This window comes from Megascapheus bottae, chromosome 2 (assembly GCF_031878675.1).
Source record: "Megascapheus bottae isolate mThoBot1 chromosome 2, mThoBot2.hap1, whole genome shotgun sequence".
Classification (NCBI taxonomy): Eukaryota; Metazoa; Chordata; class Mammalia; order Rodentia; family Geomyidae; genus Megascapheus; species Megascapheus bottae.
Genome location: NC_143510.1, coordinates 47,991,355 through 48,005,197, shown reverse-complemented (window position 1 = coordinate 48,005,197; position 13,843 = coordinate 47,991,355). Strand labels below are relative to the sequence as shown.

The 13,843-nt window shown below is 44.3% G+C and overlaps 1 protein-coding gene across 2 annotated transcripts; it reads right to left on the bottom strand.

Annotated features, from left to right (window-relative positions):
• Window positions 1-228: 228 nt before the first annotated feature.
• On the bottom strand, window positions 229-11,924 carry Tmprss12 (transmembrane serine protease 12). 2 transcript variants are annotated; one of them, XM_090325728.1, is made up of 5 exons: window positions 11,795-11,924; window positions 10,121-10,316; window positions 6,765-7,033; window positions 4,608-4,750; window positions 229-993 (listed from the first exon to the last, which is right to left on the bottom strand). In XM_090325728.1, the coding sequence occupies exons 1-5, from the start codon at window positions 11,886-11,888 to the stop codon at window positions 763-765; spliced, it is 933 nt and encodes a 310-aa protein (XP_090181854.1). In that variant the 5' UTR covers window positions 11,889-11,924; the 3' UTR covers window positions 229-762. The 2 variants fall into 2 exon arrangements, with proteins under 2 accessions (XP_090181854.1, XP_090181848.1); XM_090325722.1 differs by lacking the exon at window positions 11,795-11,924 and adding an exon at window positions 11,461-11,666.
• Between the last annotated feature and the right edge of the window lie 1,919 nt (window positions 11,925-13,843).

Below are 13,843 nucleotides of genomic sequence, written 5' to 3'. Positions count from 1 at the left end.
GGGGGTGGGGGCTCTCCAGGAGTGAGGCGGAGGTCCCCAGGTGGACAGTGAGTGTGAACAGTGCACTCCATTCGTGCAATAAGAACCTGGGGCTTTTCTGAAAAAAGAGGGTTTTGACTTTTCCAGTTACACAGGTGCGTGGCAGAAAGGAGGACCCACACCAGGAGAGGAGGGGTCCCAGCTGGCGCCCATGGGTAGGGGGCACCTGTCCCCAGGGGAGCACGGGGTCGCCTGCTGTGTCCTTCCCGCCAGGAGGCGGGACTTGAGCCAAGGTGGGCTTGTGGGGGAGGATCCGCACCCTCCTTCCCTGGGCTCCTCCCAGATCTAGGGCACGCAGGCTGGGCGAGGAGAATGTTAGTTCTCGAGGGTAAAGCACACCCTTTCAGCCCAGGAGGAGGGCTCTCCACCAAGGCTCTCCAGCGGTCTCTGTAGGGATGCTGAGCCCTCCTTTGAACAATTTCATTTTGATAATAAACTCATAATTCTCATTTATTTGCATAAAATACATTTTAACTGAATATGTCACATAAACTCTAGGAAAGTATTCCAAATACATAGTTATGATTATAAAGTAAAACCATCAAGCTCTGAAGGAGACCAAAGTGACAAATTTATCATAGTATATCTAATGTTTTTTTCTAAATGATATTCGCATGAGACATCTAAAGTAAGCAATTAATTGCTAGAAAAGAATAAATATTTTCATTATGTAGAAAAGGGGACACCACATAAAATAAAAATAGCAAAACGTTCAGAATGTCTTCATGTTGCCATTAGAAAGATGATAGACCCTAACAGTACAAACATCTGAAGTGTGTCTTGAGTGCTTGCCTGGGAGAACTGCTGTGTCAGCCACTGTTGGTAGAAGGATGGCCCGCAGTAGATACCAGGAAAATACCTTCGGCCACATCCATGTCCATAACTGGTAATTCCCATGACAAAAAACCTCTTGTATTCTGGTAAGTAGCACATTAATGGGCCACCGCTGTCTCCCTATCAAAAGAGTCCCAAGATAGTGTTAGTTACCTCCAGCACTATTTAGGTAGAAATACAGCTGGATAAATTATTTAAACAGATATTTACATGTTCATTTTATTTATCCCCCTAATGATAACAGATTTTTATCTCACACAATAGCTAGCTAGACTTTAATAACAAAATTAAGTCCAGGGTAGGAAGTCCAGGGGGACAGATGGTGTCTTGGTAGAAAGACTCCCTATCCATAGGGTTCTACCCCCTCAGCATGTGAATGCAATGCTGTAGAAGATCAATAGATCTTTAGTTAAGCAGGAGAAACGCAGCCTGTCCAGCTGTTGGAGGAGCTGTGTAACTGGTGAAGAAGCTTTTCTGCATCGTTTTGAAGTAGAACACTATAGTGAAATTCTTTGGATTTGCTTATTGTGTTAGTACTCAGGCTTGAACTCGGTTTAGGCACTGTCCCTTAGCATTCTTGGGTTGTTTGTTTTCTGGCTCAAAACACTCTACTACTTGAGCTACAGCTCCACTTCTGATTTTCTTTCTCTTTCTTTCTATCTTTCTGTTTGTCTGTCTGTCTGTCTGTCTTTCTTTCTTTCTTTTTTTTAGCCAGTCCTGGGCTTGAGCTCAGGGCCTGAGCACTGTCCTTGGATTTTCTCAAGGCTAGAGCTCTATCACGTGAGCCTCAGCATCACTTCCAGCTTTTTTCTATGTATGTAATACCGAGGAATCGAACCCGGGTCTTCATGCATGTTAGGCAAGCACTTTAACCACTAGGCCAAACTCCTGGCCAGCCTGTCTTTCTTTTTGAAGGTAAGATTTTCACAGATTTTCTTGTCTTGGCAGACTTTGAACAGTGATGCTCAGATGAGCTCAGCTTTCTGAGTAGCTAGGATTACAGGTGTGAGCCACCAGAGCCCAGCTTTGAAAGGGTAATTTAAAAATAACACAGAAAAATTCAGGTATGTGCATGGTTTGTTAGCTAGAGACAAGCAAATTGGGATCTTACAAAGATGGAATCTTTTCAAGTGTTTGCCCTGGTTGGTGCAGGAAAATGAGAGAAATAGGAACTCAATAGTACTATAGATAGAGAAGCCTCTGTCTACATAAGACCATAAAGAATTTCATAGTGTAGTCAATGATACTAAGGTATTTATTTCCCTGCTTAAAGGCTTAAGGCTGTGTGTGTGTGTGTGTGTGTGTGTGTGTGTGTGTGTGAGTGTGTGAGTCATTGGGCTTAAACTCAGCCTGGGCAATGTCCCTGAGCTATTCAGCTCAAGGCTACCACCCTACCCTTGAGCCAAGCCTTTTGTGCCAGGGCAGGCTTGGAACCTTGATCCTCAGATCTCAGCCTTCTGAGTGGCTAGGATTACAGACAAGAGCCACCACACCGGGCTATTAAGACCTGTTTCTAAGTGTTTACAGTTCAGGGTTGGGTAGGCACTGAATAATACTGAATAATAAATTTTGATGTTGTGTCCAGGAATGCAGTTCAGTTGAACTGGATTCTGTTTTTCTCCACTCATGGCTGGTACCCTACTGCAGCCATACTTCCAGTTCAGAGACAGGATTCTTTACTATTTTACTCATCAAGGTTTTGTATCTGTGTATGTGTGTGTACCACTCTTAGAGCTTGAACTCATGGCCTGGGCACTGTCACTGAGCTTTGATGTTCAAGCCTAGAGCTCTATTACTTGAGCCACAACTCCACTTTCAGATGTAGTAGTTGATTGGAGTCTCACACACATTCTGACCAGACTGGCTTCAAATTGTGATCCTCAGATCTCAGCCTCCAGAGTAGCTAGGATTATAATCATGAGCCACCAATGTCCAACTTCATCAAGATTTTTAAGGGAAAAACATAGGAAATATAAGCCTTATATTGCTAAAATAAAAACTAATCAAAGGGCCCAGAGCGTGGCCTAGTGGTAAAGTGCCACCTAGCATGCACAAAGCTCTGGGTTTGATTGCTCTGTACCACATACACAGAAAAAGCCAGAAGTGATGCTGTGGCCCAAATGGTAGAGGTCTAGCCTTGAGGAAGCCCAGAGATAATACCCAGGTCCTGAGTTCAAGACCCAGGACTGGCCACAAAAAAAAAAAGATGAGAATATGGAGTACTGTGGAAAGTTCAGGGCAGTTAGATATGGAAGAGGCACAGGGCAGAAGAAAAGGAGTCTGTTCAGTGGTGGAGGGTGTGTTTGGCATGTGCAAGAGCCTAGGTTCAGTCCTAACATGGAGACAGAAAAGGAGAGGGAGGAGTTGGTGTATAACATTTCAAAAATTTGCCAAGTTGTGGCTGGGAGCATAGCCTAGTGGTAGAGTGCTCACCTAGCATTCATGAAGCCAAGGGTTTGATTCCTTGGTACCACATACTCAGAATAAGCCAGAAGTGGCTCAAGTGGCAGATTGCTAGCCTTGAGCAAAGTGTCCAGCAGAGGTGCAGTGGTCATGCCTGTAATCCTAGCTACTTAGGAGGCTAACATCTGAGGATCATGATTCAAAGCCAGTCTGGGCACTGAAAGGTCCATGAAACTCTTATCTCCAGTTAATCACCAGAAAACAGCAGTGGCACCATGGCCCAAGGGGTAGGGTGATAGCCTTGAGCTGAAAAGAGCTCAGAGACAAAAGTGTCCAAGGACAGTGCCCAGGCCTTGAGTTCAAGTCCTCAGGACTGAAAAAAAAAATTGTCAAGTTGTATTTCCACAAGCAGCATCTGAGAGTCCCAGTTTCTCCACATTCTGCAGCCATGTTTGTGAGTGCAAGAAGGCATCTCCTGGCTTGGTTTGTACTCCCTATGGCCACTGATGGAATTATTCTTAAGTAGAATTTCTAAGGGAGAGAGAAATATAAACACAGAACAAAAAAAACACAAGCCTGCGCTGGTGGCTTACCTGTAATTCTAGCTACTCAGGAGGCCAAGATCTGAGTATCATAGTTCAAAGCCAGCCTGTGCAATTAACCATCAGATAACCAGAAGTGGTACTGTGAAGAACTGAAGAACTCAAGGACAACATCCAGGCCCAGAGTTCAAGCCCCACAACCAAAAAAAGAAAAAGAAACAAAATCCTGTGTCAGTGGCTCACGCCTATAATCCTAACTACTCACAGTTGGAAACCAGCCTAGACAGAAAAAGTCCTTGAGACTCTTTATCTCCAATAAACTACTCAAAAAACTGGACGTGGTGCTGTGGCTCAAGTGGTAGAGTATTAACCTTGGGTACAAAGAGGCTCGGGAGTAGCACCAGGGCCCTGAATTCAAGCCCAGCACCAGAAAAAAAAAAAAAAAAGGTTAAGAATATTGCTGTAGCTGGGTGTCGTAGCTCATGCCTGTAAATCCTAGCTAGTCAGGAGGCTAAGATCTGAGGATCGAGGTTCAAAGCCAACCCCGGGCACTAAGGACTGTGAAACTCTTACTTCCAATTAACCAGTAGAAAACAGGAAGTGGCGCTGTGGCTCAGGGGGTAGGATGGCAGCCTTGAGCTGAAGAGCTCAGGGACAGCGCCCAGGCCCAGAGTTCAAGCCCCATGACTGACCAAAAGATAAATAAAAAATCATATCATTATGATTCAGATTACCTGAAAGTAAGCAAAGGTCTTTTCAATTACCTTCTCCATTTAGAAAATACCTTACCCTGCAAGTGTCAAAGGCTCCATCTTCATCACCTGCACAAAAGGAAGTGTCAGGAATGATTCCTGCATAACCGCTGTCAGAATTACATATTGTTCGAGACATGTAATGTACTTTTGCTTCCTGTAAAACATGGGTTCCATTACCTGTTAAAACAACAATGCAACAAGAAGCTAGTACAGTATTCTGGAATGTGGGCAGTGGTTTACGGTGTTTAATGAGTTTATAGCAATCTTTCCCTCCTTCCTCCTGCCCCATCTCAGCTATATCAGTTAGACACATCCTCCCCAGCCACTCACAGTCTGCCCATGATTTGACCCTGGGGGCATCATGTAAGCACAATCATAACACCTACAGCCTTTTGTAGCTGCCTTATTTCATTTAATATCATATTATGGGATATTTCTACATTTTTATTTTAACAATTTAGCTTTTGAATCTCTTAAATGCTTTCATTATTGTGCAGAATTCCAATATTAAATTGCCCTCAAATTTCTGGAAAACTGCTAGTTAGGATAAATTTATGACATACTTGATAATTTAATAATCTGCGTGGAATGTCTGTACTTTCGATGCTGGCCTTTCTTGTACTATAGTTGCTTGGTTTAGACATTAGAATTGTTTTGGTTCATATATACTGAATTGAGGTGTGTTTCCTCATATTGGATTTTTTGGAAGTACTTATAAAAGATCCAAATAGGAAGTGGCACTGTGGCTAAGGGGTAAGGTGATGTCCCTCAGCTCTTCAGCTCAAGGCTACCACCCAGGGCCAGAGTTCAAGTCCCATGACCGACCAAAAAAAAAAAAAAGATTCAAATAACCTGTGACAGTTATGGTGTGAGTTTTTTATTTTTTTCTTTTCTTTTTTCTGCCAGTACCAGGTTTGAACTCAGGGCTTTGTACTTGCTAATACCCAAGTGTGCTAACACCCTTGTGCCACTTCTCTAGCCTAAGCATACCATTTTTAAAAGGAGTTATAGGCACACATAAGGTCCTGAATTCCTGAGTTTGATCCCTAGGGAGTTTTTTTCAATGTATGTTTTGATCTTATTTATATCTGTACACATTGTCTCTCTCTCTCTCTCTCTCTCTCTCTCTCTCTCTCTCTCTCTCTCTCTCTCTCTCTCTCTCTCTCCCTCCCTCCCTCCCTCCCTCTTTCTCTCCCTCTCTTTCTTCCTCTCTCTCCCTCTCCCTCCCTCCCTCCCTCCCTCCCTCCCTGCCTCCCTCCCTCTCTCTTCCCCCCCCCCTCTCTCTCTCTCTCTCTCTCTCCCTCTCTCCCTCCCTCCCTCCCTCCCTCTCTCTCTCTCTCATGGTTTTTTTGTTGATTTTTCTAAGAATTGGATTTTTGCCTTATTGGTTCTGTTTTATAACTTTGTATTTGCTATTTTTACTTCTTTCTGTGAGTTTACTATAATGTTCTTTTAAACTGTTTTAAATACAGACATTTAATTTGTAATTTTTCAGACTTTATTCTTCCGATTTGGTCAAATATTTTCCTTCCATACTCCCATCTAAAAATAAAAACACCTAAGTCTTTCTGGACACTCTATTTCACCTTTTTAAAAAAGAGAGGAGGGCCAGGAGCATAGCCTAGTGCAGAGTGCTCGCCTAGCATGCACGAAGGCCCCCGTTCGATTTCTTGGTACCACCTACATAGAAAAAGGCAGAAGTGGTGCTGTGGCTCAAGTGGCAGAACACTTGCCTTGAGCAAAAAGTGTCCAAGGACAGTGCCTAGGCCCTGATTTCAAGCCCTAGGGGGAAAAAAAAAAAAGAGGGGCAAGGAAACCTATACCTACCAACCATATACAAAGCAGCAGATTAAATTCTCTGTATCAAAAAACCCCCAAATAATGTTAAAAGTTGGGTACTGGTGGCTCATGCCTGGAATCCTAGCTACTCAGGAGACTGACATCTGAGGATCATGATTTGAAGCTATCCTGAGCAGAAAACTTTGTGAAATCTTATCTCCAATTTATCAGGCCCTGAAATCAAGCCCCTATACCAGTGCCAAAAAAGAAAAGGAAAAGGTTGAAAAAGAAACGGGTACAAGGATTAAACCAGGCTGGGAATGTGGCTCAGTGGTAGTGTGCTTGCCTAGCATTCATGAAGAATTAATCTTCCCCTATCAATAATCAGGAAGATAGGTGTGGACAAAATTACCTTCTTCTTTTGTTCTTCCCCAGCCACTTACAAAACATTTTGTGTTTTGGTCTAGTTTTTGGAAAACACCAAAAGGTAGACAAATAGGTTGAATGTAGTCATTATACTTGACAGCTTTTTTTAAATGAAAAAGTGCAATATCATTCATGAACGTATCCATAATGAAGTTTGGATGGATAATGATTGCTGTAATTTTTATCCTCTTGCTGTGTGGACTGTTGCTGTATATATCATTGGTTCCAATCACGGCTCTCCACATTAAAGGGTCTCTGAAAGAAAGCAAAAATTCTAATTAGGAGTGTGTTTAAGTCAATATTCTTTTGATGGTCCTGGAGCTTAAACTAAGGGCCGGATCTGCTTTGTGCTCAAGGCTAGCACTCTATCACTTGAGCTACAGGGCCACTTGTGGCTTTTCTGGAGTAGTTTTTTGGAGATAAGAGTCACATGGAGCTGGGCGAGGTGGCTCACTCCTGTATTCCTAGCTCCACAGGAAGCTGAGATCTGAGGATCAAAGTTCAGAGCCAGCCCAGGCACAAAAGGACCTGAGATTCTTATCTCCAATTAACTTCTAGAAAAAGGGAAGTGGGGCTTGGCTCAAGAGTAGGGCAGTAGCCTTGAGCTGAAGGGTTCAGGGACAATGCCAAGGGGCAGGGTGGTAGCCTTGAGCTGAAGAGCTCAAGGACAGTGCCCAGGTGGAGTTCAAGCCCCAAGCCCCATTAAAAAAAAAAAAAAAGTCACTTGGACTTTCCTGCTGGAGCTAGCTTCCAACAATGATCCTCAGGTCTTAGCATCCTGAGCAGCTACCATTATCAGCATGAACAAATATTGGCTCAAGTCAATATATTTTTTTTGGTCGGTTGTGGCATTTGAACTCTGGGCCTGGGTGTTGTCCCTGAGCTCTTCAGCTCAAGGCTACTGAGATACTCCTTGAGCCAAAGTGCTGCTTCCTGTTTTCTGAATGGTTAATTGGAGTAAGCTTTGAACCCTGATCCTCCGATGTCAGCCTCTGGAGTAGGTAGGATCACTGGCAAGATCCACCGTGCCTGGCTTCCAGTGAATATTCTTTTTTTTTTAAATAAAGAATGTATTAACATTGATTTTTACATCCTATTTCAAATGACATATTTAACAAACAAGTATTCAAGAAGGGAATCTCTAGATACAATCACTGGCACTTAGATTTTAGGGTTTGTATGTCATAGATACATATTAATCTATGTAATAAAACATGTCTATAGAGTCATAGATTCTTATGTCTATGTAGTTGTGTTTGTTTCCAGTACCATGTCCATAGCATTGGGTACGCAAATAACGAGTCCTCGCTCTTGTACTGTTTGGATCTAATAGCCACATATTAAGGATACCATGTACCTTTTGTTCCTTTGGTCTTGACTTATCTCACTCAATATAATTTGCTCTAGATTCATCCACTTCCCTGCAAGTGCCATTATTTTATCTTGTCTGTTGGCTATGTAGAATTCCATTGTATATATAGACCACATTTTCTGTATCCATTCATCTGCAGTAAGGGCATCTGGATTTGTTTCCCTCACCTGGCTATTGTGAATAGTGCAGAGATGAACATAGCTGAGCAGGTGTCCTTATCATATCTTGGGTTATGATGTTCAGGATAGATGCCCGGGATCGTAGGGAAGGTCTATTTTCAGTTCCTTAAGAAACCTCCACACTGCTTTCTGGAAGCTGAACTTGCTTACAATCTCACCAGCAGTGCAGTAGTGTTCCTTTATCTCTGCAACCCCGCCAGCATTCGTCATTGTCTGAGTTCAAAATCTTGGCCATTCTTATTGGGGTAAGGTGGCATCTTAGGGTTGTTTTTATTTGCATTTCCTTTATGACCATGGATGATGAGCATTTTCTCATATGCTTTTCTGACATTTTAACCTCTTCTTTTGATAAGTCTCTCTTTAGTGTCCTTGCCCATTTAGTGAATGGTTTGTTGGGTTTGGGGGGCATTAGTTTCTTGAGTTCCCTGTAGATACTGGATATTACACATTTCAAGTCAATATTCTTAATCTCTGAGAAGAGTGGATTTTTATGAAGTTGATCTGTACTCATTTTGGTCACAGAACTCAGGCTGCAGATGAGACTTTACAGGTCAGTGTAGATGGAACAGATCTTTTCTTCCGAGCCTTAACTGTGACAGCCAAATATAGCCCATTTCTTGCTTTCATTTTGGGCTGAATAAAAACGTTTTTCATATTTAAAAATTTAATGTATGGGGCCAATAGTGTGGCTTACTGGTAAAGTGCTCGTCTAGCATGCACAAAACCCTGGGCTCAATTCCTAGTACCACATACGCACAAAAACCTGGAAGTGGTGCTGTGGGTTCAAGTGGCAGAGTGCTAGCCTTGGAAAAGCTCAAGGACAGTGCCCAGGCCCTGAGATCAAGCCCAAAGATTGGCAGAAAAAAAGTGTATTTTAATTGTACAAACTAATGGACTTTGGTCTCATTCTTTCTTTTATGCAGTAGATGTTAGAGATTGAACCAGGGGCCTTATGCATGCGAAACAAGCACTTTGCCACTTGAACCACACTCCTCTGACAGTTTTTGTTTTTGCTCGCTCTCTCCTCTCTCCTCTCTCTCTCTTCTGTCTCTCTCTCTTTCCTCTCTTTCTCCCTGTCCCCCTTTCTCTCTCTCCCTCCCTCCCTCCCTCCCTCCCTCTCCCTCCCCCTTCCCTCCCTCTCCTCTCCTCCTCTCCTCCTCTCTTGCCTTGTACATGCTAGGCAAATAGGCGTGCAGTGAGCTACATACCCAGCCTCACATTTCTAAATGCTTGGGAAAAAAATTAAACATTTTTCAGTTACTGATGAAATCCATTCATATTTATATATAAAAATAGAAAAACATTCAGGCTTTTTAGGGCACTATCCTTGGGCTTTTTTAAGGCTAGAGCTTTACCACTTGAGCCACAGTACCTTTTCTGGCTTTTTCTATGTATGTGGTGCTGAGGAATAAAACCCAGGGCTTCATGCTAGACAAACACTAGGCCAAACTCCCAGCTCCTGTATTTACTATCTTGATAGAAAAAGGTCACCAACTTCTGCTTTAATGATTCAACAATTAGTGTTAGAGTTGTAGCTTAGTTGTTAGAGTGCCCGCCTGCCCACTTGCCTGCCCGTCCGCCCGCCTGCCCATGGGCAAAGCATCAGATAAACAAGTTAAATCTCAGGCTTGGACTTTACAAAATGAAAAATTCAACAACTACAACACTCGATAAGGCATTAGTTACTTGCAAGCATATGGCTTAACTGAAAACAGTTGGAGTCAAATAGATCTTTGCCACTTGACTGTTAATCCCGTAAGGATAAAATAGGAATCATATTCCAGTACATACCTAGCGTCGTTAGTGCAGTGGGCAGCTGTGAGGACCCACCTGTCTCTCACTAGGCTCCCCCCACAGATGTGAGCAAGGAGATTGCCACTTTGAACCTGCAGGCTAATTATCCATGGCCAAGCACCGACTTGAGCTTCTGTGCCCCCAATTATTCGAGATCCTTCCACCACATGCCTAAGCGGAGCCCTTCCACAATCTGAAAATTTAAAAAAAATATGTTATTTGATCGGAGCATGTACATTGTATGTTACTGCTGCATCTGAATACATTAGGATAATTGTTTAAATTCCTTTAGTAAAAGCTAATGAAGCACTGGCCACTGGTAGCTCACACCTGAAACCTTAGCCACTCCCAAGGCTGAGATCTGAGGCCTGTGTTTAGAAGCCAGAATGTGCAGACATCTGAGAAACTTTTACATCTAATTAGCACAAAGCCAGAAGTAGAGATGTGGTTCAAGTAGAATGTACAAGGCCTTGAGTTGAAACCCTATTATTGGCTCAATTTTTTTTTTTTTGTTGGTCATGGGACTTGAACCCTATCTCTGAGCCCTTCTGCTGAAGGCTACCATCCTACCCCTTGAGCCACAGTACCACTTCTGCTTCCGGTTTTCTAGTGGTTAATTGGAGATAAGAGTCTCACTGTCTTCAGTGCTGGGGCTGGTTTTGAACCTGGATCTTCAGATCTCAGCCTCCTGAGTAGCTAGGATTACAGACTTGAGCCACTATGACCAGCTAAAACTTTTTTAAATTAAAGACTGATGAAGCAGTCTGGAAACCTCGGGCATGCTCAAATTTTGAAAGATACTTATTTATTTGACAGGCTTCCCTATTGTTCCTTTGTGGGTGGTGAATTAAGAGTCTGAGACTAGCTGGTAGCCCCTGCCTATGATCAGGCTGAGATCTGAGGATCAAGATTTGAAGCCAACCCAGGCAGGAAAGTCCTGGGTGCAGCTTAAGTGATGGAACACTAGCAAGAATGCTAGGCCCAAAGTTCAAACCTCAGTACCTAAACTTAGGGGTAGGGGATGCAGCTCCGTTGTATTGTCCTGTGTGTGTGTGTGCGTGCGTGTGTGTGTGCGCGCGCCCGTGCGTGTAAGCAGCATGGGCGTGGGGGTGAAGCGCTTCTCCTCTTGGCTAGTTCAGTCGTTGAAGTAAGGCCTCTCCACTGCTCGCCCGCCGTCCGTTCATCCACAAACCCACACATGTTCTCAGGTCGTCATGGCAGGTGTAAGGGTGTGGGGGACGAGGAGGGGCCGGCGGGGGCTGCACAGGGGGGCTGGAGAGGAAGGGGAGCCAGAGGGGCAGAAGGGGACCCGGGAGGTCAGGGATGAGGAACACTGCCCTTTGTGGCCCAGTCCTCCTTCGGCCCGCGGTGCTTCCTGTGTGCCGCCCTGGGCCCCAGGCCATGCTGCTCCTGCGGGGGCCTGAGCCCTTGCCTCCCCGAGGGCGAGTGGTGCTCGCGGTACAGGAGGGCGCTCCCCACCAGCAGCCAGGCACTCAGCAGCCTCAGCCCCATCTTGGTGATCGCAGGGGCAAGATGGCGCAGACTTGGGTGGCGCCACCGGAAGACCCGGCCCAGGCGAGGTACCCGGATGAGGATCCTGGGTCGGCTCCCACTTACGGGGCAGAAGCCCCCTGAGTGTGGGGCTGGACTCCCGGGGAGCGGCTAGCTCACCTCTGGAGGGCCAGGAAGGCTCCTTGACGCCAGGCAGGCAGTGCCGAGACGGAGAAGCCTGAGCCAAGGCCGGGCCGTTGGGCCTGCAGCGCATAGCTGTGGAGGGAGGTACATTAGACTCGAGCTTGCCCGGAACACCTAGACGCAGCCGAACCCCGTAACAATCAGAGACAGGAACCGCAACACACACACACACACACACACACACGCACGCACGCACACACACACACACACACACACACACCCTTGCTTTTGACACACACACACACACACACCCTTGCCCTTGCTTTTGACACTCCAGCCACCATAGAAGAGCAAGAGACACAAGTAAGTGACCCCGATTCATCAAGCCATTGAACAAGTAGCTATTTCCTTCATGTCTATACTACACAGTGGCAGCTGCACTTTAGTTGAGGACAATAACATGATTGTTCATCAGAACAAATCGAAGTATGTGATTGTATCCAGGAAACTAGACACACCTGCTCAATAAGCAACCTGGCAGAAAGACCATAACTTGAACCAAAAACTGGCCAAGAGTTTCACCGGGGTGGGCAACCAACATTGTTTGCTTGACCAAACGTTGTATTTTCTCCTAGACAAGGTGTGCAGTTCCTTATAAAATCCCTTTCTAGCAAGAACACTGCCAAGTCTATTCAGAAATTTCCACCCCTTGATATCTGAGGAGGCTCCTAAATGATGTCTGATCACCCTGGCCTGGCTCCACAAAGAATCCTGTTAGTTGGGTTGGGCCAGAATCTGATACTCTTCCTGTTCTTTTTAGTGATTTTGTACTCACTGATCCTCTTTCCTGCTTCTTGGCTGTGGATTCCCACTTGCCCGTGCTATGTTTGGAATGTAGCCCAGTCTTTACTGGGCACCTTTGGTGTACTGGCTTAAGCTTTAGGTTTAAATAGGACAAGCAATCCCCACTTGTGCCATGAAAACAAGTTGGTAGAGAAGCATGCGTGATGGTGGTGGTGGTGGTGGTGGTGATGATGGTGGTAGGTGGTTAGTGGTAGGCTTGCCAAGCATTCTCAAGGCTCTCTTTGGATTTGATCCCCAGTACTGCTAAAGGAAAAAGAAGGTAAGACCAGGGTGCATGTATGGGGGGCGGAGACAGGAGGTGTGTATAATGAAGTAGTCTCACTGAAATAATCTCAGTCTGGCTCTTCAAAGTAACCCCAAGAAAATCCTTATTGCTGGGGCAGAGGAATTTAGTTTCAGGAGTGTTCTTACTTGTTCTAAGCACTGGATTTTTGCTTGGAGGTCTGTATTTCTTCTGGCTAGTATCTGACTTTTTTTTTTTTCATGCTTTTACAAGGTTTTTTTTTAAGACTTAACATTTTTTTTTCTTTGCTTGAGCCACAGTTCCTTTGGCTTTTTCTGAGTATTTTATTGGAGATAGTTACATGGACTTTCCTGCCCCAGTTGGCTTGGAATTATGATACTCAGATCTCAGCCTTCTGAGTAGGTAGGATTACAGGCATAAGCCACTGGTGCCTGGCCTAAGATTTTATTTCCTAATTCAACCTGACAATCTGTGTCTTCCAAGTAAAATACCCAGTTCATTTGTTTATTATGATTGCTGATACATATATTGGTTTCTGCCATCTTTCTGCCCCATCTGTTGTGGAGTTTGAACTCTGGGCCTGGGTGCAGTCCCTGAACTCTGCCATCTTATTTTGGGCTATTTTTCCATCTATTTGCTTCCCCCACCCCTTCTCTTCTTGTGGTGTTGGATTGATAAGTAATTTTTTTTTTACTGACACTTCTAGAAAATTATAGAATGAAAATACAAGGGCTCTTTTGTACTTTTCACAAACAGAATATTGTTGTTTACCTGTGACAGTATTTTGAAAGTCAATTCATAAAAGATGTATTTGCTTATTTACTTCTGACTGCAATAAAGAGAAGTTGTATGGCCTTCTTACTAAAAATTCTTTTTTTTTGGCCAGTCCTGGGCTTGAGCTCAGAGCCTGAGCACTGTCCTTGGACTTTCTCAAGGCTAGAGCTCTACCACTTGAGCCTCAGCACCACTTCTGGCTT

Bases quoted from the DNA above. Each gene is read 5' to 3' on its own strand.
- Tmprss12 (XM_090325722.1), bottom strand. From the start codon at position 11,635: ATGGGGCTGAGGCTGCTGAGTGCCTGGCTGCTGGTGGGGAGCGCCCTC. The intron at 10,317-11,460 runs GCAGTGTTCCTC...TTAAATTTTCAG, and splicing joins GGAGGACTGGGCCACAAAGG to ATTGTGGAAGGGCTCCGCTT. The intron at 994-4,607 runs GTAAGGTATTTT...CTCTTTTGATAG, and splicing joins GAGCCTTTGACACTTGCAGG to GGAGACAGCGGTGGCCCATT.